General features: G+C 50.3%; 1 protein-coding gene across 2 annotated transcripts; it reads right to left on the bottom strand.

The window, feature by feature from the left end:
* Positions 1–1,619: 1,619 nt before the first annotated feature.
* On the bottom strand, positions 1,620–23,800 carry LOC123025419 (phospholipase A2, minor isoenzyme-like). Of its 2 annotated transcripts, none has more exons than XM_044434108.1 (4): positions 23,757–23,800; positions 8,313–8,393; positions 4,710–4,837; positions 1,620–1,910 (listed from the first exon to the last, which is right to left on the bottom strand). In XM_044434108.1, exons 1-4 carry the CDS (start codon positions 23,777–23,779, stop codon positions 1,789–1,791), a joined length of 354 nt encoding a protein of 117 aa, XP_044290043.1. In that variant the 5' UTR covers positions 23,780–23,800; the 3' UTR covers positions 1,620–1,788. The 2 variants fall into 2 exon arrangements, with proteins under 2 accessions (XP_044290043.1, XP_044290042.1); XM_044434107.1 differs by having other exon boundaries at positions 8,313–8,472; positions 23,757–23,791.
* Positions 23,801–27,767: the final 3,967 nt, after the last annotated feature.

The following is a 27,767-nucleotide window of genomic DNA, read 5'->3' as shown; positions in this document are numbered from 1 at the left end:
TCGGCTGTGCAGGTGATGTGCTGATATTGGAAAGGAAGTGCAGGAACGGCACCCATTGGAACCTTTGTGCAAGCTGGCACAGGTGCGCAGGTGCGGCTCGCACAGAATGAGAATTTGGGAAAGGTCCCACCGCAGTCAGGGAATTCTGCCTGATCCCAACAAAGTGAATCCACCTTTAAACTTGCTTGAAGCTCAAGATGCAGCTGCCATAGGATAGTCTATGGGAAGGCAAGCGCATGGGATTTTTTAAAATCTTACTTAGCTGTCACAGGGTGTTTCCAGGGTTGGCATGGAGGGTGGCCCTGTGAACCCAGTGCCATGCAGAGCAGGGGGCCCTCTCAGAAATGGCCATGAATGTTTCTTCCCCCAGTTTGGGCATAATATTCCGAGACTGGCTCAACCACAGTAGTGGCGGGTGCATCCTCAGGCGGAGTAGAAGTCTGGGCTTACACAGGTCCAAGCCAGAGGTGGGAGGGTCGGTCTGAGGTAGAGCTACATTTCTTGCCGACACAGAAGGATGTTAGCGCAAGTACTGGCAGTTACATGAACCCATGAATGCCTCGGTTCTCCTTTGATGGGGTTAAAATTCAATATGCGGATGTATCTGAAACCCTTGCTAGTTTTATTAGGCTAAAACTCCTGGGAGATCTCCCACCCCAAATCCAAAGATGTCAACTCCACTTATGAAAGACGCTCCTTTAACCCAGGGACCTGCAGCCTGCAGAAGAAGCACTTTCATGCCCCTCCATTCAGTTACTGCTGCTAAAGAGAAGGCCCTTGAAACAGATGTGAACTTGCCCCTGGATCTTCATATTACTATTTTAAAAATTAAAAATCAGTTATTTTCATGAACTATATTTAATTAATTTTAAATTAAATGAGTAAAATAAGTTAAATTATTTTGGACTTAATTTTTAAAGATCAATTATTTTATAATATTTATCAAAATAAATATTTTAAATCATATAAATTCTAAATTAAATATAAATAAATTGAACTTTATTTATATGACTTTAGTTTATTTTAATTTAATTTAATAAAATTTATTTATATCTCTAAAATTAAATATAAATATAAAGAAAAAACTAAATAATATAAATTGTTTTATATAATATGCTATATGTAATATCCTGTGTTGCTTTTATTGTAAAACCATCCTGAGACACTAGTAGTGGACAGTATATAAAACCTTTAAATAAATAAAATGTATATATAAAATATATTTTTAAAATTAAAGCATTGCAGAATGCAACATGTCTGAAACAGTTCATCTTTGTCAGCATGGGCAGAGCTGTGGGAATGTGAGGCCTCGGTGAGCAAAGTGTAAAGGGATGTGAAACCCCCAAGAATATGGAACTGCACAGCAAGAAGCACAGACCCCACCAGGAGTGAATGAAGAGATGGCATCCATCTCTACTACCAATATGGCAGAATGTGGGGCAAGGGAGAGACCACCACGCAGGAGAGATTCCCAGATGGCAGCGAAGGTCCCAGGAAATGTCTCTATGGAGGCAGCAGAGCCTGGAAGAAGTGCCAAACCAGCTCAGAGGTTGGAGTTTTGCAATCATTTTATTAATCATCTGACAAGAAGGATTAGTTATTTCAGCCCTAGTGGCTTGTGAGAGTCATGACAGCGCAGGAGTGAAGAAAGGGAGATGCATTGCAGCGTTTTCCTTCAGTGAAATGTAGATAAATGAGGAAATGTGCCTGCATGAATCAGCCTGAGCACATCTTATGCCGATTTGAGCCCTGGACGCGGCATCTTTTAGGGCTCCCGCAGTGCCCAGGTCATGAGCAGACTTTCTTCTTGTCCAGGTCCTTGTTCTCGGGATGATACTTCGCCGCAGCAAAACACATCGCCGCCGCTCTGTCACACTGACACACGTGCATTTGGCAGGGATTGTTGGTACCTGGAAAAGAGCAGGAGAGGTGGACACGCAGCAATTCAGGGACGTCTTGCTGCGGGAAGCAAGCCCTCCCGCCCCAGAAGGGGGCAGTCCTCACGTCCCCTCCAGATTTTCGCCTGAACATGAGAGCCGGTGTGGCGTCATGGTGACGAGCGCGGGACTGGGACGCGGGTGATCCGGGTTCGAGTCCCCGCTCGGCCATGGAGCCCACTGGGTGGCTTTGGGCCAGTCGCAGACTCTCAGCCCAGCCTGCCTCACAGGGTTGTTGTTGTGGGGATTAGATGGAGGAGGAGAATGATGTAAGCTGCCTGGAGCCCTTTGTAGGAAAAAGGCAGGATATAAATCGAAAAACAAACAAATAAATAAATAAACTTTAACGAAGCTTTCCATGGTGCTGAAACCTGTCCCCAAAATAGCTTCATTATCCCAGACAGCCCCTTAGACATTCAGAAACCCAGAGCGGATACCGCACCCTGCTGGCACGGGAGATGCTTGCGCCCACCACGTGGGGAGGAGTCCAGGATGCGAGCCCTAGCAGCCTCCCCCGCCCTCATCCTGGAAACAGTTGTGCAGGAGCCCAGAGGACAAGTTGTCCTGCTCTCTCTCGCCTTTTGCAGCCCCCGCCCCCAACCCCATCCTGCCCCACCCCGTCCCGTCCCGTCCCTTCTCTTCTGAGCAGAGGTATAACCATCAATTCCTAATTGCAGGCACCCACCCTAAAAGTCCCCACAGCTACCCCCTGAGTGAGAATCCCAAAAGCAGGAGCCCCCTCCGCCCCGCTCCCCCCCCCCCCATGCAGGTATATATATCAGCAACACCTTTTGCAAAGCTCCCTGGTCCTCTTCTTTGCTCATCCAACCCACCCCAAGCTCCCTGTAACAACAGGAATAGCTCACAGTATATTGCTGCTGGGAAAGCCAGTTCCCCAGCTCGGGATGGGGGTGGCAGCTCGGAGCCTGAGCAGCTTGGCCAACCAGCATCTTTGCAACTCAGGAGTCCCCGCACTTCTTCCTGAGAGTTGCAGCTTCACTGCAGCACAACAGATGGCCTCGGGGGTGAGGCTGCAGTGAGCAGTGAGGAACCTATTGCAATGACTAGACGTCTTCCTGCAAGGCACTCTTAGTGTGCTAGAAAAATGCAAGCTTTTTCTAGTCCATATTCTCTGCCAGGTGCAGGGGCCCTCAGTGCCAAAGCGGGATCAAGCTGAGCTGATAGGAAAGGGAACCTGCTCTCCAGCTTCCCCAGATCCTGGAGAACTTCAGGATCGATGAAATGAACGTAGAAGCATTCAAAACTGGAAAGGAAGCGCAGTGGGTGGGCTGAACCGAACACAGTGGAGAGCTCTGGGCCACTGTCCCATTCATATCACATTACAAGCCTACAGCCTGTTTCTGCCCCATTTAGTTTAGAACCTGAGGCCAGTTTTGCTGCAGCAGCAATGCTGACAGAGGCAGAAAGTCCCAGAGCTTTCCCTTGTGGCAAGGAGGGCTTGGATCATGGACTGTCACTCCCGTGCCTTTTATCAGTCCATGGAAGGGACCTGGCTTTCTGGCATTCCCCCTGCAGCCATCCGCAGGTGCTGCTGCTATTTTTGGAAGGAGGAAGCTGGTTAGCAGCACATCCAAGCATTCTGCACTGATTTGAAACAGCATCCGAAGAGCTTGGTTGCAAAGAACAACCTTAGGAGCGAAAGTCAGCAGGGTGTTTCCTATACTTTTGCCCTGGTGCCTGCTGGGGCAGTGCAATCCAGGGACTGAAATGCAGGAGTGCGGCAATGGAAGGAACCCATGCAGATCCGAGCGAAGCGCATAAATGATATTCCTCACCAGGCATCAATAAGTCGTAGGAGTTTGCACTGCGCTCTATCGCTCCCCTCTCGTGAGGCAGAGGGGAAAGCTAGGTGGTCCGCAGCATCAACCGAACCCCTTGCTTAACGGCATGGACGCCCAGCCACTTCCTTTGCGCAGGAAGGAATCTGTTGGTTTTCAAGGAGCCATGAGGCTCTTTGTTGTTTTATCGAAATAGAGAAGCTGGAGGCAAAACTGAGAGTCCTGTGGCAGGCGACATCTGGGGGAAGAACGGGCAGGCTAATCAACTCGGATAGCTATTAGCAGGAGGAAGAGGTGCTTTGCATGGTTTGCTTTGCAGGCAGTCTTTGCTGGCATGCAAATGATACAAGGCCAGCTTATAACGTGCACTGGGACCCAGTGTACAGAAGCACAGTGGGAGAAAGAAGCCACAGTGGATTCTGTCCCGCTCCACATGTGCCAGTCATGTGCTGGGGATCGCATAATCGCCCCCACCGGGACAGCTTGCCATGAGGGCCAGTGTGGCGTAGTGGTTAAGAGCCTGGGACTGGGACTCAGGCGATCCGGGTTCGAGTCCCCGCTCGGCCATGGAGCCCACTGGGTGGCTTTGGGCCAGTCACAGGCTCTCAGCCCAGCCTACCTCACAGGGTTGTTGTTGTGGGGATAAGATGGAGGAGGAGAATGATGTAAGCTGCCTTGAGCCCTTTGCAGGAAAAAGGCAGGATATAAATCGAAAAATAAATAAAGAGATGCCATGTGCATCCAGCAAGGGTGGTTTGCGGCAATGATATGCTGGCTGAAGACTCAGATGCTCCCAAGGGCTCATTCTCAGAATGGATCTGAAGTTCCACCAGGGTGGCAAGCCACCCCTTCCCTTCCCCAGCCGGCACCCCTGGGAGCGGGGCTGTTTGCAGGCATGATGTGTCCCACCAGAAAGCAACAGCAGACCTTTGAGGCTCAGGAAGGAAGATGCCAGTGCATCCCGCTCACTTACTTTCACAGGTTATTTTGGTCCCATCACACTTGTAGTGGTAGGTCTGGGTGTACGGATTGTGAAAAAACGTGTGGCAGTTTGGAATGTTTACGGAAGCATCATAGCATGCGTCGTGTGTTTGGCAGCACCTGCAAAGAAAGGGTCAGTGCTCTGAACGGTCAGTTCTCCATTTCTTGCACATTTGGAGGTAGATCTGGTGCCCACCTCCAGATAGATTCCATTTTTCCTTTCAGTGTAAAGAAGGCTCTGTGCTTTCAGGTTCTCCAGAACTCTTTGTCCCTTTCCCTGGCCACCAATCATTCGGTGCCCCCGCCACCAGGTTTTTTACAGATTTCCCCCCATTCTGAAAGCTTGAAATACTTCTCCTTAGACTTGGCAACTAGCAGAAAGTGCTTTAAGCTGTGCTGGTATTTTATGAGGTTTGGTCCCACCTGATTTGCGTTCAGCCAGATTTGACCCATGGGCTGAAAGAGATTCTGCACCCCCTTCCTAAAGCCATGTCTTTAAGCAGTGCTCCTTCTAAATCAGACATTCCATTTACAGCAGGAGGATGGAGAGATGCTCACAAGGGGCACAATCGCTGTGGATCAACAAGAGCATTTCAAGTATCAGCTGGTGAGAACATTTGGGAGTCCTGCAAGATCCAAACAGATCTAGTTCAGGTTTCTGCTCATGTCAACCAGACACCTATAGGAAATCCACCGCAAGGCAGGAACGCAACAGCACCTTCTTCCTCCTACTCTTCACCTCTGGTGCTGCAAAGCGGCCTTCCACCGATCCCGGTGGTCACAGATATCCATCATAGCTGGCAAGCACTGGTCGTCTTGCCCGTGATAGATTTGCCTGACCTCCGTCTAAAGCCGGCCAATCTGGTGGCCATTTGTACATCTTGTGACCGTACGTTCCATCACTTAACTGTGCGCTGTGGGAAGGGCATCTTCGGCTTGGTGCTGAGTGTCCTGCTGCTACGCTTTGCGGGATGGCCCAGGCTTCCATGTCCTGAGAGGGGCAGGAAAGTTTTCCGATCCTCCACTTTTTCCACGCCATGGATGATTTTATGCATGTCTATTCCCGTTCCCCCTCATACTCCCTTTTTCCGAGGCTAAAGAACACCGTTCCTGATAGAAGTACTGCTGCAGCCCCTTCATCGTGCTTAGCAAGATGCACATCACCTCTGGCCTGGAAATAAATTGTGTTCCGGAGGGTCCTGCTGCAGGGCGGCTAGCAGTTTTGCTATGGACCTCCCTGAGCTGCAGTTTGCCAGAGGAGGTTGTACAGCAAGGGGAGGTCTTAAAAGGGTCTCCAGGGATGAGGCTTCCCTGGCCTCTGCAGCCAGATGCATCACTGCTGCCTCCATCGCCACAGCCCCTGCCGTGCCTGGCCTGATCTGTCCCGCCTGCGCTTGCCTCGCCCTCTGCCTTGCCTCTGCTCCTGGTCTGGCAGGAGCTGGATGGACGCCCTTCTGCACAAGGCTTCCTCAGCACCTTAGGCCAGGTGAGGAGGCTACAGTAAGGGAAGGACTCCTAGGGTGGACGTGGTTTTCGGAGTATCGATGCAACATTTGCTAAAACACCCCATTTGCATTCCCCAAGTGTTGAACAAATGGTTTTTGCATGCTATTTTTACTTTGCCTCTCCTATCAATACACAAATGCTATGGCTTCAAGACAGTCATAGTCATACTTAAAGTGAGCCCATTGATTTCTAACTCTACCTAATTTTTCTTGGTCTGGTTTTCGGTTTGTGATGACCTATGGCTATAAGCAATACATTGAACTGCCTTGAGGGATTCTATCCATTTCTATATTTATTTACTATATTTATATCCTATCTTTCTTCCTTTCAAGAAACTCAAAGCAGCTTATATCACAACAACAACCCTGCGAAGTAGGTTGGGTTGAGTGTCTGTGACTGGCCTAAGGCAACCCAGTGAGTTCCATGGCTGAGCGGGGACTTGAACCCGGATTGCCTGCCCCAGTCCCGCACTCTTAACCACTATGCCACCCTGGCTGTCACTCTCCTGGGGCCTGTTAGCCTTCAAGTGCTTTCAAACCTGGAGCAACACTCCATGCCAGGTTCCAACTATTGCCACAAAATCAGATTTCCTGCAGCATCGTGCTGAACATAATTCTTGCTTATTTCATGAATATTCAGCAAGATTTGAGTAATTGGAAAGAATTCTGCAAAAATGCTCAACATCAGCACTCCCGAAGTGTGCTGAACTCCGGCCTGCTTTTCCTAGCAATAATGTTCTCCTTGTCAACCGAGCAGCATAAATTCCAACGCCTGTTGAAGCAGCTCATCTGGAAGACGATGATCCACTCAAGGTCCAACTGCACAAGCACTTGACAGCTCCCTACAAGAAATGTTTCACCTTTGCATGCCTATCTTTGACGCTCGGGTAGGTTCAGCTGTCGCACCAGGACGGCAGTGGCATTCATTTCTATTCCCGTTCATTTTTAATCACACTGAAATTTTCTGAACATGCCAGCTGAGTTTCCGGCACAGTAAGCTTCCATTTGGAGCTAACGGGTGAGACAAGGTTGTCAGGTATACAAAGCAGAGCTGGGAGAAACTTCGCAATTTCAAATGGGTTTGGAGCTTTGAACACATTTCCCCCTTAAGGTATCAGTTCTGTCGAATTCCCAAGGGACGCAGCCTTATTGAAGTTCAGGTTTAATTAATTCTAGACAAATCCAGACTGCAGTTGCCTCGCTCTGCACTTGATCCATCAAAACACATATGCCAGACAACTTTCTCCCAGCCCTGTGTTCTTTGAGACATGCATCCTGCCCACTGCAGTTTGAAAGATGGAATAAATAAGAAAAACAAAAGTCCAGCATCTTCTACTGCGGTTGTAACAAAGTCACATCATCACATAAAAACAGGACCAGCAACAAGCCACTGAATTCCTTTCTGCAGTTTATGTTTCTCTCTTCCATCCAGAGGTGATGTCAGGGGATGGCCTTGCATCTTTTATTTGGAGCCCCAAATTTCTGAGAGGCCAATGCTATCCAGGGACGCTTGCTGAAACACAGGTACAGGGGCTCTGAAGTTCTCTGGAATACCTGATCCCACCTGGTTTACCTGGATTTTGGCCCACATGTGCTTCAGCTCCCCTTCCTTCCTTCCTTCCTTCCTTCCTTCCTTCCTTCCTTCCTTCCTTCCTTTCTCCTGTATGCAAAAGCCCTTCTCCCCCCTCTCCATATATCACTTTTTACAGAAAGGGCTGTCCTTGGGAGACAGGGTTATTTTAAGATGCAAATACCCAAAGATACTTTAAAGCATATGAGTATGTAAATCGGTGTAAGAGAATTAGTGCTTTTTTGTCCTGCTGGCCTGAATCTCAGAGCATTTTGATACCCACCACTTCCCCTTTCTGGTAACAGAAGAGCAGCTTGCTGTGCAATGCCCAAGCACTTGCCCAATCCTTCTTGGAACAAGCACCACCAGAAGAACTCAAGAAAGAGCCCCCAGTGTAAACATGGCCCTTCGGCGCTCAGCCCTTGCCAGCCTGGCCCGCTTTTGGGGCTCCTTCTAAATGTCCCCAGATCTCCCAGGCAGTGTAAGGCTGAGCATAATGCAACGTTCAGTTGTCACTCACTTGTCGAGATCGTCCACTGGATTTCCGGAGCCTCCGAAGCCGCAGTAGCATCCGTAATGGTTGAACTCGGAGTATGGAGAGCTGCCGGGAATGGCGCATTCAATCAGTGACCGGAACTGCCACAGGGCCCTCGGCACACGGGCGGGTGTGACGGTGCTGACTGGAAACAGCAGGACGGCACATGAGAAGTCCTTCAGCGAGAAGGCACCTGGCCTGGCCAGATGTCCTGAGATACACGCCGGTAAGTATGGCTCTCGCTTACCGTCAGTGCACAGGGCCGTGGTGCTCGTCCCAACAGGAGCCCTCTTCCTTGGGGGCCTGTTCCACTGGGTAGCCCAACCCGAACCCGAACCCGAACCCGCATCGCAGAGTAGCGGGAGGCTGTAGCAGACAGTGGGAGTGGCGCATAGCTGCCCCACCAAATTAATCGTGCGCAGTGTCCATTACCTCTGAATAGCTGCTTATTGCTTATTCGGCTTATCCAAAGCATGTGTCTGCAGGGCAAATGCATACAAGGAAAAGAGCTGCTTCTCATTGCTAGCTATGATGCTTTCTGGAGAGAAATCTGAACTCAGGATGGGCAATTTGTGACCCTTCCGGGGCTTTAACTACAACTTCCACCAGCCTATCGGGCTTGGCCAACCGTTGGGTGCCAGGGAAGTTGTGGGGCAAGACATCTGAAGGGCCACAAGTTGGCCGCTCCTGCCTTAACTGCAGCACAGTCTCCCTCAACCTGGTACCCTCCAGCTGTCTTGGATTCAAGGGGGAGCCTCAGTTTAGTGGCAGAGCCCCAGTTTGGTATGCAAAAGTTTCTGGGTTCAATCTGGCCAGGGCAGAGGAACTCTGGAGAGCTTGTCAGTGTTGCTAGTACACTGACTCATAAGAAGGCAGATTCCCATCCCTCCCTCTCTCAGATACCCATCCATCCACCCACCTACCCATATAAATATATCTCCTATGACTCACGCACACACCACCTTCCTCCAATTCGAGCATCCCCCAGATGCAGTGAATGCCTGTTGAGCCCAGGACAATGCTCTCTTTCTGGGCACTCATGCAAATCTGAGTGACCTGGTGCGCAGCTGTGGCACACTGGGACTCCTGCGGCTGATCGGTGGTAGGCTTTGGCCCCAGGTTGCTGGTCCAAGCCTCCCCGCCCCGGGGCTTCTGATTGCGCAAGAACCTGATGAGGATAGCTTGCTGCAGCAACTGGACAAGCTACTTGGGACCTGTGGGCTGTCCGGGGGTTGCCGCCACCGCAGCAACCCACTAGGTTTGTCCATAACACGAAGACACACCATGCCCCCACCGTGGCCCACGTCTGCAAACTGGCAGTTGCCATAATAAGAAGCACCACATGGAAATTTGCCACGGCTTCTCAGTATCTCCAGACAAGGCCGGTGTTGGCATCGTTCAGAGATGTTGAGGGGCCCGTTATCTCAGGTTAACATGGGGAACTGAGGCTGAGCCTGGAGGGACTGGGTTGTGGTTTTAATTCATTAAACTGGATTTTAAAACAGCATTGTACATTCACTCTCAATGCTTTGTCTCCTATCCTTACAGTTCTAGATGGAGTGCAGAGTAGATATTTCAAAACAAGACTGATACACATCTTAAGTAATCCAGTGCAACACATTGTATGGATAATACCGAAACGCTCTCATCCTGTTCAGATGTGGCAGTCCAGTTCCATACATCCCTGTTCAGAACTAAATCTTATTTCATTCCATGCTCCTGGACACATGTGTATAAAGTTTCCTGCAACCTGACACGTCCCAGATATGGGACCACAGCACCCACCATCCTTGCTGGTTGGATGAAGGTTGCAGTCCAACACACCTGGAAGCCCCCATTCAAGAAAAACTGGCCTACAGGATTTTGACCTCACGTATCAAAGAAAAACAGGGACCCACCAAGGTGTCTCCCATACCTCCGCCCTGTAAAGAGAAAGCACTGCCCAGTCCAACCTGTAATATAGTTACCTGACTGGGAAGTTTGCCTTCTACCTCCATTCTCAGAAAGCCTCAGAGGTGTGTGTGTGTGTTGGCATCAAGAAATATTATTTTGAGATCAATGTGGTATAACCTGGATTATGCATCCATTTCTATACCACCTTTCTTTTCCCGTGATGGCCAAGGCAATACACAGCATGCATGGAGTCTTCCATCCGGGTACAAATGGAAACCAAGTCTAGATTTTGGCTAAATGCAGAGTAAGCGTGTATAAGGAATCGTCTAGTCCCTTGGCAGGACGAGAACTGGAGTTTCACCTTGAGCTAGAATTTCACCAAAAGCCTGACTGACACTCTACCCCGGGGTGGACAGAGTATGTCCTTGCAGCTGTCTGGGTGATCTGAGATAGATTGGCAAGGATATCTGGCTCCTCATTTTAAACACAAGCAACAGGAAAGGATGCCAATTCCACGTCGGAAGTGGCATTTGCAGGCCCTGAATTATCCGGCTGACACGCGGTGGGAGGTGGGGAGTGGGCCAGAGGGCAAGGCCAGCGTTCCCGGCAGGGGCGCCCTGGCAGATGCCATCCCTCGCATTGTGACCTGCTCTTTGCCTCCTGCTTCTGCCTCTGGCCCAGGCCTGGGAGGTGGCCTGGAGGCAGCTCTGGAGGGCCTTTCCCACAAAACCCCGGAGCTGGCACTGCAGAAGAGGATTTGTGCCCAGAAGGCCTGCCACCAGTCCCAGTATTCTTGGGTTCAGATCATCTAAATCTAAGAATATTGTATTCATGCTACAGCTGATAAATGTCAAGGGTCCCAATAAAAATCAAACTAGATCCTGCCAGCTTGATAATCTTTCTCATTTCACAGCATTTTCCCAAAGACCCTTCGCAGTGGGAAAGAGAGCCAGGAGGAGGGGGATGTTCTTACGTGCTCCAAGCAAAATCAGGAATTTCAACATCTTTCTGGATGCTGGAATGGTCGTCGTATGGAACTGCAGCCTCTCTCTCGCCAGGAGAACTTGAGCATTCATGTGTGTATATATACAGGCCAGCGGACGCCTGCAGAAAGGGTGCTGACGTAGGGATTGAGGAAACAAGGTGCTGGCTGCAAAGGCGCCAGGGCCATGTGCCAGAGGTGGGTGGAGGACCGAGGGGAAGCAAGCCATGGCAAGCCACGCAGCACCGGTCATCTGTCATGTAAGCACGTCAACAACCAACCCACGGAGGCTTATTCTGAGGGTGGCTTAGCTCCATCTCTGTAACCTTTCTCCAAAGGGGCACCATCCCGGCCTCTTGATCAAGTTGGTTGTCTTTCTTGCACCTTTTCCAACTCAATTTTTTATTATTTCTTTTGGCTACAGTAATACCATACACAGCGTTCCAAGTGTGTACAAAAGATTTGTACAAGTATCATCTTTGCAGTTTTACTTCCAGTGCCTTTCCTAATCATGCTTAACGTGGAATTGGCCTTTTCCACAGCAGCCACAAACTGAGTTGACGGTTCCTCCACACTGTTCATTGCAACTCAAGAAGTCTTCCTTAGTCAAACCCCATCCACGGATCTGTCACTCTGGAATATTCCACCCCACCGTGCATCACTACACACATGCTTACCTTGAACCACATTTGCAATTTTGCTGCTCATTCTCCCTATTAGGAAAAATCCTTTTGAAGCTCTTTGCAATCTCTTTGTTTTAACCATCCAAAATAATTTGGTGCCATTGGAAGCTTGTCCAGCTCACTGCTAATTCCAGAGTGTTTATGAACAAGTTAAAAATTTGCTTAGGTGGGTGTCTGTGGGACCCAACTTTTTACAGCCCTCTGCTGGGAGAAGTTACACCAGAACAGGTTATAGAATCACAGAATAGTAGAGTTGGAAGGGGTCATGAAGGCCACCGGGTCCAACCCCCTGCTGTTGCAAGTTACACCATCCCATTCAGATGGCTGTCCAGTTTCGCTTTGAATGTCTCCAGTGAGGGAGAGCCCCCCACCCCTCCAGGCAGCTGGTCCCACTGTCGTGTTGCTCTGGCAGTGAGGAAGCTTTTCCCGATGTCCAGCCTGAATCTCGGTTGCTGCAACTTGACTTGATTCTTCCGTGCCCTGCACTCTGGCACCAGCAAGAAGAGATCTTGACCTTCCTCTCTGTGGCAGCCTTTGAGGGACATCCAGAGGGATATCATGTCCCCGCTCAGCCTTTTCTACTCAAAGCTGAACATGTCCAGTTCTCTGTCTGTCTTTCTTTTTTTTGTCCATTATCAATCCTTAAGATGACCTCTCCTCTTATCCCATGTCTTTTAAGTTTGCTCAGGAAACCTTGATAAAAGACTTTGTCAAAAGCCTTTTGGAGGACCAAATGAACAACATATCCCTGTCCATATATGTATTAATACTCTCAAATAACTCTAAACAGTGAGACAGGAGTAAGCTTCAAGGAAGCCATCATGATTCTTTTTCCATACGATGTATCCTTCAATATGTCCTTTGTCTTTAGTAATGCTCCCAACCAATTAATTGGGAACATACATTAAATTACCTGGACTGTAAGGGATGTCTCTTGATCCCTGTTTACACATTGGTGCAACTAGGGCCGTTCTCCAGTCTCTGGTATGCAGAAGAACCTTACATATATATTTGTAGAAGATCAGAACTTTCATACCTGAGAGTTTTTAAGGAGGCTAGGATGGATACCCATTTGTCAATTAGGTCAAGAACATCATCTCCGATCACAGCTGCATGCCTCAGTTCTTCCAACTCACTTTCTGAAAACATCAGTTTAGGTCTACCTTCTGAAGCAAAGTATTATTGGCAGGATTCACCCCTATTCCCTCAAACTGCTTTTCCTTCTTCAATGCTCCTTCAGCACTGTTGTCAGCAGTGAGACAAATACTCCCTAGCCAGTTTGTTACATATTCAAAGCATTCCTCGTTGTTGACCTGGATGCTATTAGCCACGTGCTCATCAAAATTCAGTATGGCATCTCTTATTGTCTGCTGCTTGGTCCTCCTTTCCATTTTCCTGCTCTGGGCAAGACTTCCTTCCTCCGAATAAAGCCTTCTTTTCCCTAACAGCTTCATTGGCAGGACTCATTCACCATCCTGGTGACCACTTGGACCTGGTGCTCCCTTTCCTAGCTTGCAGTATACATTCTTCTATTATTGTGGATTTGAGTGACCTCCGAGCTCTTTGGGCAGATTTAATCCTCTTGGCTCCCCCTCTCCTTTTCAAGTTACTTTTACCATTTCCTGCCTTTTAGAGAAGTTTCAGCTTTGGAACTCTGCTGGATTTCTCTTTGACCAGGAATGGAATAAAGGGTTCAAGTTATAGGAAGCCACTCCAGAAACTGCAGCTAGTACAAAATATGGCAGCCAGGGACAGCTTGGAGAGACCGCATAGTACCTATTTCAGTCTTTGTGCTGGTTGCCAACATGTTTCCAGATAAAGTACAGGGTGTTGGTAATTGCCTTTAAAGCCTCTGGGGGGAAATACCTTCAGGAACACCTTTGCCCATACACTCAGCCTCGCCAGCTAAGGTCCTCTGGGGATAATCTTCTGAAGTTTGCTTCTGTAAGATTACTGTCAACCACCTAGAAGACTTTTTCCATGGTGGCCCCTAAACTGTGGAATGGTCTGATGTCCCCCATTCCCACCTTTAAGGAGTTAAAAACGTATGTCTTCCAACAAACCTCAGATTAGTTCGCATGTCAATTTTAATTAATATGTTTTATTAGTCAATATTACTCACGGTTGGTTTAATTTCTTGTAAACCGCCCAGAGCCTATGGGAATGGGGCCATATCTAAATATTAAGATAAATAAAATAAATAAAAATAAGCCAGGTTCTGGCTGAACATCAGGAAGAACATCCTGGCTGTTAGAGCAGTAGGACAATGGAATCAATGACCTCGGGAGGTGATGGGCTCCCCCACGCCTGAACAGCTACCCAGGACGGATGGTTTAACTGGGAGGCCTGCACTGAGCAGGCGGTTGCACCCAGTGGCCTCTTGGCCAATTCCAAGAATCCGATTGCAGGGAAAGCCGTATTAGGCAAGACTGGGGGAGCCGGGTCTCTTCAGCCTGGAGAAGAGGAGACTCAGCGGGGATCTGTTGGAGACATGCAGGTACATCAGGGGGTGTCACACAGGTAGAGACCTGTTCTGCCCTGCAGAGGAGGGCAGGACTCACTCCAATGGACCAAAGCTCAGGGACCCAAGGTTCAATTTGGGTGCCAGGAAGCACTTCCTGACAGTCAGGACCCCGAGGGTGTGGAATGGGCTTCCACAGGAGGTTGTTGAGGCCCCATCGGTACGCGTGTTCAAAGATAGGCTGGACATGCACATGGTGGGCATGTCGTGAGCAGAGCCAGCTGGAGCTGGGGGTCAGACTAGATGGCCCGGGAGACCCCTGTTGATTCGCTCTGTTTCTCTGTTTCTACTCTTCTATGGTTCTGTGGAATCTGATAACACTGCATTCAGTACTTCCACTTGGTTTGATGGCATGCACTTTTCACACCAAACCTTGGGTGGTGCCACTTGGGATAAAGGAGACATCGCTGTGTTTGGTTATATATACATATATTTTAACTTGGCTTTGAAAGAATGTGAATTGTCATTTGTGTAACTGAGTAATATATACCCTGGTATTAGCTTCGTGTAGGTCAATACTGTGGAGGTCAATATTTGTATGATTTCAGAGCAAACCAAGCAAGCCCTGTCTTGGCCAGAGCAAAGTGGACCTGCTGTCCTTCATCAGGACCTCAGCTATGGCAGGAAGCAGACAAAGCTGCACCTCTCCAATCATGGCTGCAAGGCGAGATCAGGCAGCACCCGTCTTGGAGCAAATGGCCAATCTGCATATGTCCCCAAGCAGGAGAAATGGAGCAAAGCATGAATGTCTTCTTCATGCTTCCCCGGGAGGTGGTTGAGGCCCCGTCGGTGCAGGTGTTCAAGGATAGGCTGGACATGCACATGGTGGGCATGTCATGAGTGGAGCTGGCTGGAGCCGGGGGTCATACTAGATGGCCCAGGAGACCCCTTCTGACTTGCTCTGTTTCTATGTTTCTATGTCTGCTGTATGGAGGGACCTCTCTCCAAGGCATAGTATATCTTCCAAAGAGAGTCTCCAAGGAGCATAACTGGAGAAACCTTTCAGTGTGAAGTACGTCTTTTGTCAAGGAACTGGTCGCCTTCATGCTCATTTCTGCAAAGGCAAGCAGCTCACCTCCAACGCATGCTTACGCTCTTCGGCCGACCTTTTTCTTGCAAGTATTGCTGGGCAGGATATCTCAACCTTGTCTAAAAGGGACCAATCAGGTTTCCAACAGCTAGATGTTGATGGGTGCCAAGCCAGTAGACAGCAAACCACCTGCTTTTGCCACAGGCAAACCTGTGTGGGTCTCTCATGAATCCGCTCTTCAGGCCCAGTCTTCAGACCAATCCTTCTCCAGTGCCTATGACCTCCAGCATCCTGCTCTGTCCATCCTGTGTGGAGGCAATGGCTCCTTTAGGTGGTGGTTCTGCTGATCCTAGACCTGGACTTTCCCCCCAAGCCAAACAGCTGCTTGGAGGAGGGTGGGAGGTCACATTTCCCACTGGGAAACTCATTTTGGGTTGCAGGCACTGTCTGTTGCTCATTCAGAGCTTCGTTCTCAAGGAAAGCTTGAGGCTTCATTATTAACATGATGCTGCTGTTTAAAGTGATGGTGTGACACCCAGTTAGTTTCCCCCTAATGAGCTTATTCATTTTAAATCCAAGTTTGGAAGCCATACATGCACCAGGTGGATTTCCCCCAACCTTGTGTGCATATAGATTCTTGCACAGTGCCTTCTTAGCTATGATCGCTCTGCAAGTGATGTCTAAAGATATGTTACTTTAGCACATTTTTTCCTTGAGAATATGTTTATGCATGTCTCTAGAGCAGTGATGGCGAACCTTTTAGAGACCGAGTGCCCAAAGTGCAATCCCAAACCCACTTATTTATCACAAAGTGCCAACACTGCAATAAAACCTGAAGACTGAGGTTTTAGTTTAGAAAAAACGACTCACAGCCAGTCCAAGCAAATATATATATATATATATCCTTGGCAGTGCACTAACCGGCCATGTGAAAGCTCGGACAAGTTGCAGCTAATGAGTCGCAGCTCGTGATGTCATCGCCTGGCGCCACTACTCTTTTCTGAGCATGCGCATGGCCCCTGAGTGCGCTGTTATCCGATGGTCGGCTGCTGGGGCGACTTGGCTCGCGTGCCGACAGAGAGGGCTCTGTGTGCCGGCTGCGGCACGTGTGCCATGGGTTCGCCACCACTGCTCTAGAGGACTGCAGATTCAGTAGGAGCTTCCTGGAGGAGAATGAAAACAGATATGCTTCTCTTTGCTCACACATAGCATAGACATGATGAAGAGGGGGCCCGACAAGATCCTAACTGTGAACTGTTCCCCATTTCTGTTTTGGAGCACTGCTCCACCCATGCTTTGGGAATGGAAACGTTGCAGGTAGAATGCTTGACTTGGTCTTAACCTCTGCTTGAAGTTTCTTCTCGAAACTGGTTTTAAAATGCTAGCTGCAGAATTACCTGGAGGAGCACGTAACAACTGCAGATATCTCTTAGGAAGGCATAGCTCCACCCTCAAAATACCTCAAGTGGCAGCACAAGCTCGATCATGCCAGCAGCAGCCTTTTCAAACCTCATGGAGCGAGGTGCTGCACTGTCCCCAAATTCTTGTGCCGAAGAGGCACTCTGCCCATTGATGCTCAGTATTTTGCATCTGGCACTGCTGGGTGGGCCCAGGCGTGTGAACAGAAACACAAAAACAAAGGAGAAGCCACCAGGCAGGGCTCTTCCACCCCGACCTCCTTTACAGACTTCGCTTTCTGCCAAAAGGCATTCCACTGGCCTTGGAATCTCTCATCTATTCGGAGGTATCCTCTGTTTGGTCCAAGTCCATTTGGAAGATGAAGAACCATGAGGAAGCTGAGCAGCAGGGCTCTGGAAGCTGACTATCGAGGGCTTGTACAAAGCCTGCCCCTCACTGGTGGGACACATCACATCTCTGTTGAACGGAGAGCCCTTATTTCAGAAACTGCATCTCAATCCATTAATATTTATTGTGCCATCCAAGACCCACCAAAACAGTACAAACAAGACAATAAAATCACTAAAACATAGACAGGATTAGATACACAGGTTTGTTTTTTAAAAAAAGGATCACCGTGGTGGTGAAAAAATTACCTTACAGGGCTGTATTACAGAAAAAAAGGAACTTTGTCATGAGCCAATTTACATCCACCAGAACTTATTCCCAATTCCCTTTCGGGGAACTTCCAGGCTGTTTGCTCATCCCAGGGCTCCGAATCTGTGTGTAAATGAGCCCGCACGAATTTCATACACATCCTTGCGCTCTGCTCACATCATCTGGGGATGCGTTCAGCACCACGGCCGCCCAGGTGTCCCCCCACCCTGCCCTTCGTGGCCTTTTCCCTGTGTTTTTCAGAGCCAGTGTTGGCACAGCCTCAGCTCAGCCCGTTTCCTGCATCCCATGCAAGCGGAGGTGCTGGGCCGGTGACTGGCGCTCCACAGACCCACTCCTCCCAGGTGCAGCTGCTCTCATGCCCTCGACCCGCCTCATTCAATTTCACGGGCGCCGGGGGATGCTGCCTTCCGATCACAACCCGACTGCGTTTTCTCACCCTTTCCTCCATCTTCCTCCTCACTATAGGAGATCCACTGAGGAAGGAAAGTGGCTTCTAGTCCACGCTCAGCCATGGAACTTCCGGCACAACTCTGGGCCAGTCGCTGACCCTCAGCCTAACCTACCTCACAGGACCGTTGTGAGGAAAACCAGGGGGGACGAGGAGGATGACATAAGCTGCCTCCCAATCCTTGCAAGAGGAAAAGGGGGGCTTGCCTTGTTCCTCCACGGGGTTTTGTGCAAGGGGCTGGACTTGCCCCGGGAAGCCTCCTCTTTCCTCGGTGGAGGAAAACGCTTCCCTTTTGAGGCCTGGATTTCCTCAGCAGCAACCCGTCAAGGTTGGCTTCCCAGCGGTGCCAATGGCTGGAGCAGCAACAGGTGGGAACAGAGTAAAAAGTGGGCAGAGTAACGGAGGCGGCTTTCCCGTTTGCTCAGCGTGATGCGGCCAGTTGGGACAGGCAGGGCATCGAGCCGTCTGCCTTGCCCAGCCTGGACCCAGGTCCCTCATCAGCTTCATCGCTGAAGACAGGGCAAGGCGGCTTCAATGGTACCGATAGCCTGGAGCGGAGCCAGCAGTGGAGGCTGGGAAATGGAGTCCAGAGGCCCTTAGTAAGGCCCCCCACTCCCGTTCTCAGGCTCACATGGTTTGGGGCAGCAGCCGCGGGGCAGTGGGCATTCTGAATCTAGTGCAAACATGCAGGTCTTTCCAAATGTGCACAACAGGGGCATAATTGCCTCCACAACCTCCGACAGCCGGCAAAGACCCCTACCCAAGACTGATTCATAGGTGAAGCCACTGCAAAGGGTTCTAAAATAATTTCTAAATTTATACTCTAGATTTTCAAACATTTCTTAAGGCAGCTTACAGACCCAGTGGAAACATTTTTAAAAAGCTTAACAAGACCAAAGCAGTGCTAAAGACGGCAACGATGCTGCTGCGGTCAGAGGCCCTCTCTTAAGATGCCTGTGAAAACGAAAAGGCACCAAATGGAAAAGGGCTCACCCTCTTTTCCTGCAGAAAGCATTTGCGCGGGACTGGCTTCCAATTGCATCCACTGTCTCGAAGAACGTGCTCGCGTGTGTATTTTTGATATCCTCTGCTGTAAGTTTTTTGGTATCTCTGTTGTTGTTAAAGCTTCTTTGGGAACCTCTGCTATGTAAATACTATCCCACTCCTCGCATTCTGCTGGAGATCTTGCTCAAAGGGTGAATATAAATATAACATATTTAAAGCTATTGGAGAAATTTGCCACTGATTTAAATGGGTTTGTATTTCTAGAATCCTGCGTATTCCACACCAGACTGGCATTTCCTAGGAAGTGCAGAATCCACAGTTTTGCAAGCCAGTTTTTTTTAAATGTTCCATAATTTTAAGCAAATTTAATCATAGAAAAATACGAAGACTAAAAAGATCAGTAACTAAGAGTGTTCATTTTTCCCACTTTCTAAAGCCAAGGAAATGCATTGTGGGGGAGCTGCACTTTTTCCAGTGCATGCAAATGTATCTGAATACCTTTACATAAAATCCAATTCTAGTCGAAAGCAGACAGGAGAATGATGATCTAAGAAATGCCAAAGGGAAGGATTTCGCAGGGCCAGCTGGAACAGCCATTGACCTTGCCTGACACTTTCTAGTCTGACAGCGGCTTTCCAGGGGCTCACACAGAAGGTCTTTCCCAGCACCTGGTAGGTACGTGATCACCTTAATCAGAGACGGGGGGTTGCATCTTGGAGGCTCTGGGTGCAAAGCAGGTGCTCCAACACTGAAGCCAGGCTGCATCTCCAGTGCGGGTTTGCAGCAAGCCAGATCGTGGGTGGGCTTGCACACAACGCTAACCCATCATGGAACCAGCACGATCGGCTGCTGGGACGTGCCGAGCACCCATGATGAGCCACGCCCACTGCTGCGCTCCCTGCCTGCCCCCTCCTCCCCGGGGGCATCACGGGAGGTGCTGCGAGGAGCAAGGAGGCCCCTCTCGGCAGCGGCCAGACGGGCGGCTGAGCCGGGCCGGGCCGGGCCGGGCCGGGCTTGTGCGGCTGTTTGGAGTGCTCTCCCCGAGGAGACTCACCTGGCGCCTCCCTCACTTTCTCTGTGGTGCCAGGCAAAGACCTTCCTCTTTAAAGGACATTTTAATAACTAGCTGCCACAGACCTTTGTTTTGTATATGTTACACATTCATTTAATGTGTTATGGCTTTATTGTGTTTTTATTGTGTAGTTATCTCATGGTTGTGAGCCACCCAGAGGTGTTGTGGCACATTCGGGTGCATACAAATGTTTTAACTAAATAAACACAGTCTCGGCTGCACAAATGGGCTTGAGCCCAAAGCGCAGAAGGGAGTCGGGGGGTGCCTGGGGGAGCTGCCTGGGCCTCCTGCTCCTGGGGAGACCACCAGGAGGCAGAGTGCCCAACCCCTCGGCATTTGACCCCACCCTATGACTAAGCCACACAGGCAGGAGCCGGGAGTTGGTGACCCTGCAGCGGGGCTGGTCCTGCCCGGGGAACAGCTTTTGGATAGGAGGCAGGTGGCAAGCCCCCTTGCTTGTCAAGTCCTGCGGACCCATAGCAACAGTGAGTTGGAAGGGGTCTCCCGGGCCATCTAGTCTGACCCCCGGCTCCAGCCAGCTCCACTCACGACATGCCCACCATGTGCGTGTCCAGCCTATCCTTGGACACCCTCGCCGAGGGGGCCCCAACCAAAACCTGTGGAAGCCCGTTCCATACACAGGGGGACCTAACCACAGGAAGAACCTCCTGGCATCCACCTTGAACCTCAGTTCCCAAGCTTGGCTCCAATCCCCACATTGGCCTGGCCCCCTCTTGTCTTCCTGGCAGGCTCTTTGGGTTCCTTTGCCCCCTCCTCCTGTTTGCCAGGGACCAGGCCAGCGCCCTGCAGGATGCAGCCCTGGCCCTTTGCCCCCCGGCTGTTGACATCAGCGCTTTCTACTGCGCCACTGTGATGATCAATCAAACGGTGCTAGTCCTCTCCCAAGGCAAATGCCGCTCTGCTCCCATGGATTTGAAAGGGCAGAGTCAATATTGGATCAGCCTTCTGGTGCGTCAACGCCCATGGGGTCCAGCAAGCCACGCCGCATGGCGGAGGTGAAGGCAAAACCGAAACGCAGTGCTCCCCCACGGCTAAGCGCCACGGCGACGGGATGCAGCGAAGGGCCTAGAGATGGAAGGCGAGTTGTTCCAAAAGGCCTAGCCATGGAAGGCAAGGAAGGGATGCCGGGGGGGTAACGTCTGCTTGCCGACCGCCAGCGAGAAAGATGCACTGGCGGAAATGGCAGGTGACAAGGGCAAATGAAAGGCCTCTTCCAAAAGCAGTACGGAAACAGCAGTTGAGCCCGCAGAGGATGTGGCGAGGCGAGGTGTCCCAGGCTCCCCTCTTCCCCTCTTGCTCTCTTGCTCCCCTGCACTCAGGTGGTGGTGTGGAGCGGGACGGTGTGAGAAGGTGCCCAGGTCCCTCTGGGGCCACATGACAAGCAGCCATGGTTGCTGGCAGCCCGTGGACTGCAGGTTGCCCGCCTGTGCATTGGACTCCAGGCTGGACGGACTGCTGGGCACACATGGCCCTCTGGGATGGGGGCAGGACACTCCGCTTCCTCCCTCCCTTCCCAATCTGCCAAGCCGGCCCAGCTGCATTTGGGGGGCTCCTGCTCATTTATTTATTCGTTTATTTATGAAAAGCTTTTCTACCCTGTCCCCCACTAGCACCTTGGGATGGCTTACAATAAAAACGAGTAGAATAAAACAAAACACCACAGCATCTGACCCGTGAAATATTAAAACCTCAGTTAAAATCAATTAAACATTAAAATGACTGGAAAATAAAAAGGTTTCCACCTGACACTGAAAAGAATATAATGTGGGCATCAGGCAGACCTCTCTGGGGAGTGTATTCCCCAGTTGGGCACCACCACAGAGAAGGCCCTTCCCCGAGTAGCCACCGTCCTGATCTCCTTCGAGGAGGGCTCCTGGAGCAGGGCCTCCGCCTCAGATCTCAAGGGGCAGGAGGGCACATCGGGGAGAAGGCGCGCCTTCAGGCATCCCGGACCCAAGCCCTTTAGGGCTTTATAGATCATCACCAGCACCTTAAATTGGGCCCGGACTTCAATTGGCAGCCAGTGTAAGTGAGAGAGGACTGGTGTTACATGTGAAAACCTTCTCCGCAGTGGCGCCCAGACTACGAAATGCGCTCCCCAGAGAGGTCTGCCTGCTGCCGGCGTTGTACTCCTTCTGGCGCCAGGTAAAGACCTTTTTATTCAGCCATCATTTTAATAATCAAGGGCTTTAGATGTTTTAAGATTTTTTGTTCTCTTTTCTGTTTTCACAGTCGCACTTCCTATTTTATTTTCCCTTCTTATTTTTTAGTTTATAATGTTCAATTTTATATGCTTTTCATCATTCTGGTTTTATTATAGTATTTTTGTAATTTTATACAATGCTTGTGCAGAAGGACGGGATACAAGTGTTTGCGATCAATCAACAAACAAACAAACTGGCTGATCCCCGTTCGCGGCAGCTCTGTCCTGAACCATCCAGACCGTCCTCAAGGGCCGCCCCGTGCCGAGCGGGCTCCGAGAGCCCAACCTGGAAGTTGCCAGGGCGCGCTCACTCTCTGAGCGGGCCCGGGGCATCCGCTGCCCCGACGGCACCCTGACGAAGGCCCACAAAGCAGGCCTCGCACTGGCCCCGCCGCGCAGGCTCCTCCGTGGAAAGCCCCCGCCGCTCCTGCGCACCGGCTGAATGTCCAGCCAGACGCAAAGCGGCGCAGCCGAGGCGCGATTCTGACTCCGCGCCGCTTCGCCCAAGGTCGCTCTCGCGTCTCGGAGAGGCAGCTGCTGCGGTTCCTCCAGGCCGACCGGGAAGGGCGGGGGATCCCTCCTCCGAGGCCCGATTCTGTGCACGGAGGACTGTGCCCAAGCTCGGACAGGGTCTGGGGGGACCCCCTGTGCCCCCAGGATGCTCGTCCTCCCTCAGTTACCAGCCCCTGCTCAGGGCGACTGGAACCGGCAACGCAGAGTCTCAAAAGCAGCAAGCCGTGGGGTGGGGGTGGGGGTCCCTGGATCCCCTCGGCCTCCCGGCTTACACACCGCCCCACTCAGCGCCTGCGGGTTCCGCGTATTGGCAGAGGACGCTCGACGCCGCCCTGAAAGGCTGCAAAGCTCCCGCGCCGGAGGGACAGCGCTGGGCTGCCGCCCGCAAAGTGCCCGAGCGGCCTGCGACGCGGCCGCTTTCCGCTTCGGCCCGGGGGGAGGAGGAGGAGGCAGCGAGGGACACCTCCGGCCTGGGGGGCCGAGAGAAGCCCTTCCCGTCCCCGCTCCACGGACAGCTCAGACTTTAGTCCCAAGCATCTGGAGGGTGCCTGGCTGGGGAAGGCTGCCCTCTCCCATTCCGTTCGTCTAGTTAAACTGAATTAAAGGAATCACCTTAACCTTTTGCGGTCCCTTTCGTAGCTCAACTTTCGTTTGCAAAAAGCAACAAGAACAGGCCCGCTGCTAACGACTGACTCGTGCCACGCAGCTCAGGAGCGTTCGCCCCCTTGCCGCCCTTCCCCTCTCCGCTCGCCCACCCGAAGCACCCCCGTCCGCCTCCCTCTTCGCCCACGCGCTCCCGGCCGCTTGCTGCTCGCCCTCCCCGCCATCCTCTTCTCAGCCGACTCGAAAGGCTGCGAGTCTGTGGGCAGTGTCTTTGCTTCTTATCAATTTTCCAAGACTCGGGTGTAAGCACACACCATATAAATAATACACACAGGTAGCTGTAGCCTCCGTCAGACATTCCCTTGGCGTCTTTCCTCACCTTTCATTGTAGGTGGCGCCCATCTTAGATCTTCAATATTCCCGCGTTTCAGGTGAAGTGCTGCACTCTGCTGGGTGCAGAAGGAAGTTTGACTCAGCCACCCAAGTACGTTTACGGATTAAACAAAGGAAGTCAAATTGGTCCATTGGAAGAAGAGATCCACAGTTGGGCAATGGCTGTATTAGGACAAGCCAAAATCTACAAAATTGTGGGTTGTCAGGATCTTACAGAATTCTTCACCGGGGAGGAGGGAGGAGGGGGAGAGGAGGAGAACATGTGATGATGAACTTTGGGTCAGAATCCTACAGTGGAGTGGAGGAGGGGCCACCAATTTAAATAGATGCAGCTGTACTTGGTAGTTCAAAGAATAAAGTCCCATCTTTGGGTGGGGCATACCATTATTCTACCATTGTGGAATTCTGCTTTTGAACTGAAAAATTCAGTACATTCCAAATTACCTTATAAAACAAAGTCATCAGTGCTGATGCCCATAAGAAAAAAAATCCAAAATCTAAAGCCAGGCAATGCCTTTATGAGGACCAGCCACCTGTGCACAAAAATCTCAGCAAGCTTTGGAGATTTCCATAGCTGTTCATCAAGCAAAACCTTCCAAAAAAGGAGGGAGGGAGGTGGGGAAAGCCGGCAGTGTGGAAGTCTGCATGAAGCTGAGATGGCACGGGTGAATTCGATGGACGGGGACCACCAAGCGGAAGTGCTGGGGCAAATCTGCCCTCAGGAGGGTCCCAGCTAGCCTCCCCGCTGCAGAAGAGGGCCAGTGGAAGTGACCCACAACCCTGAAACAAGCCCCAGCGTTAGAGTGCGTATTTGCGAGTAAAGCAAACAACCAAGACCTGTAAGAATGTGTTGTGTTGGGGAATGCGAATGTGAATTTAAGGTTTCGGCAAGGGGCGGCATAGAAATGTTATAATAATAATAATAATAATAATAATAATAATAATAATAATAATAATAATAACCCTGCTTAAACTAAGCTGGTGAAGCAACCTTCCCCGGCCTGGTGCCTTCCAGATGTGTTGACATCCAGCTGCAAACTGAGTTGGCCTCCATTTTGCATCTGTCTCCATTCTGATCCCAACCACTGATTGTACCTGATTCCCACTGATGGATCTCATGGCTCACGGGAGTGGGGGTTCAAGCAGAGAAGGTGTGAACAGGTCCCCCGCACAATTCCATGGATGAAGCCGGGAAGAGTATACCTATAAGCACCCTTTGAATACAACCCAATTACCTTCTGGAGTCTTGGGTACGATGGGTGGGCGTGGGTTACGAAGTGATGCTTGGTGTAAGTACACATGCATTTATGACTGCAAAATGGTGGGAGCCGTGCCGTGCGAGAGGATATGGAGAAGAAGGGCTCATGAACCCACTTAATGTCCCACTGCCCATGCAGCCCAGGCTTCTCCTTCTTAAAATGTGTGCATTTAATTTTGGAGCATTGTGAGCCTGTTTTTGCTCTCATGTTGCATGTGGCTTTTGATTTTACGGGTGTGAGGTCTTTTATGTATATTTACGTTGCTAAATCGTTGTCTATTGTAAACCATGTCAAGGATGTTAACGAAGCTGCAGACAAGTGTCACAAATAAATATTTGTGTTCCATCTTCACAAGATCACCTTCAAGCAGCTTTCAACAAAGAATGCAAACATAATGAAAATTACAAAAACAGCAGAGATATGATAAATAAGTAAAACTGCCATCCTGCAGATTAAAATTACTAACACCTGTTGTTGCTATAGCAAAGGGCAACAAAGAGAGACAAATATCACTAAAATCCATTAGAGAATAGCTTTGGCTGGTACCTAAAAGGAGACAAAAATGGTATGGGGTCAGTATATCTAAAAAGGGAATCCCACAAGTTGGGCACCATCATCATGGAGGTGCAAGGTTAATTATGCAAATACAGGGTTTTTAAAAAATGGTAATTGCTAAAGGGGGACCTGAGCAGCAGGGGGAATTTAGGTGAGAAAGAGGACGTGTAATTCCACTCACACACCTGATGCCCCCAGATTAGCTGGCTCTTTGCTCATGTGGCTCCCTCACCCTTGAATCGTCCGGCTTGCAGTCCCCCCATGAAGCCAAGTGCCCTTCCCTGTGCATCTGTCCCTTTTTACAAATAGGCACGTCCTCAGGAGACAAGACCCTTTAAAGAGACCCATGTGGAGCACATGTGGATTAGCATATGCACATTTTCTCCACGAAGGGTGGCAGAAATACCTTTCAGGAAGATGGGATTTCCACCCACCCATGTACTATTTACAAACTTTAAAAACATGCCACATTCATGGCACCCACTCAAGTAATATGGCATCTAACGTGGTCCTTAAAAGTTAACATTCACCAGTCATAAAATCAAGAATCCTAGGAGAGCTGGAAGGGGCCATCAGGTGCCACCCCCAGCTCAGTGCAGGACTCCCAGTTAGACCATCCTCTTGGATGGCTGCCCAGTTGCCTCCAGTGTAGGAGAGCCCACCACCTCCCTAGGTCTCTGGCTCCATTGTCGTACTGCTCCAAGTCAGGAACTTTTCCCTGACATCTAGCCTGAATCCAGCTTCCTGAAACTTGAGGAAGTTTTCTTAGGTTATTCTGTGCCCTGAGCTCTGGGATGATCGGCCAGACGAAGTGCTGCTAAATAAGGCGCCACTAGGAAGCATTGACCCAGAATCTCTGGGCACAAGGAACATCTTATGACCAGCTCTTTCCTGGAAACACAGAACACAACAGCTGCCGCCTGACAAGAGGCCTGTTGCAATGCCTTGGCAATGCTGCTGCTCTAAGACCGATTACATTCTGTTCCAAACATGTGTTACATCAACCTCAAGCCTGAAGAAACAAAGGACTGGCCTTGCCTGTCGAATGTTGGTTTTTACCGTTACTGGTCCTTTGTAATTGTGCATTGACATGTTGTGCTTTGTACTGTTTTATGTAATCTATGCATTTTCATATGATGAACTACCCAGAGAGCCTTATGGCTAGGGGGTGGCACATGTTGTGCTTTGTACTGTTTTATGTAATCTATGCATTTTCATATGATGAACTACCCAGAGAGCCTTATGGCTAGGGGGTGGCATGTAAATCAATCGATGGATCACTCAAATGCGGGAGGCCCCTTCTCCCTCTGCCCTGGCACAGGAGCTTATTCTGAGCCACTGAAGAGTCCAAGAGGCGGAACTTGGCACTTGGACTTGTGTGTTCTGGGGAGGCTGACCCTGCCCTGCCAAAACGCTGGAAAGAAGCTCCCCGATTTCACAAAGCCGCACCGCCGAGCCCCCACCAGCTGGATTAGCGCAGGTCCTCATCTTTGCCACAGATAGCTCAACTATTTCCTTTGGCTAACGCCTTCCCAGCAGTTCCGTTGACGCAAGAAGTGACCAAGCACAATGCCTTGTCTCCCACCAGATGGTTTTGGCCTACCGCTTCTACCAACCCTACCGTGAGAGTGCCTTCTCAGCCATCACATCACACTGCCGGCTCATGTTCAGCCTGCTGCCAACCAGCTCCTGTTCACAAGTGCTGCTCTCCAGCCACTTGTCCCCCATCCTGTACCTCTGGCACCTATTCCTGTGTCCCAAGGGCAAGACCTTGCACTTATCCGCATTGAAGGCCATCCTGTTGTCCCCCGCCCACTTCCGCAGCCTGTCCAGATCCTTCTGCATCTGGATCACCTGCTCCTCAGTTGTGGCCACTGCCTCACCTTGGTATCATCCGCAATACCACTAGGGTGACAAAATGGCCAATCAGATTCCAAGTTAGCTAGCCCTGGGAAGGTGGAGGGCGTCACTGAATAACACTTTCGAAGTGCCAGGGCCATGGAGGACGAGACTGTCCAAGGCCAACAGTCCGGAAGAGGCAACCGGGGCGTATTGCCAAGGAAGCTCATTGGATTTTAGAAACTCCCCATTACTAAGGTAATCAAAGATGGTGCTTTGTGTGGCAAGTGTTTGCAGCCTGTGCATACATAAAAAGTGTTTTTTCAGTTTTTTCCTTTACATTT

Source organism: Varanus komodoensis, unplaced genomic scaffold (assembly GCF_004798865.1).
Source record: "Varanus komodoensis strain SLA01 unplaced genomic scaffold, ASM479886v1 scaffold27, whole genome shotgun sequence".
Taxonomy (NCBI): domain Eukaryota; kingdom Metazoa; phylum Chordata; class Lepidosauria; order Squamata; family Varanidae; genus Varanus; species Varanus komodoensis.
The sequence above is the reverse complement of the archived record's forward strand: the minus strand, read 5'-3'. Positions and strand labels throughout refer to the sequence as shown.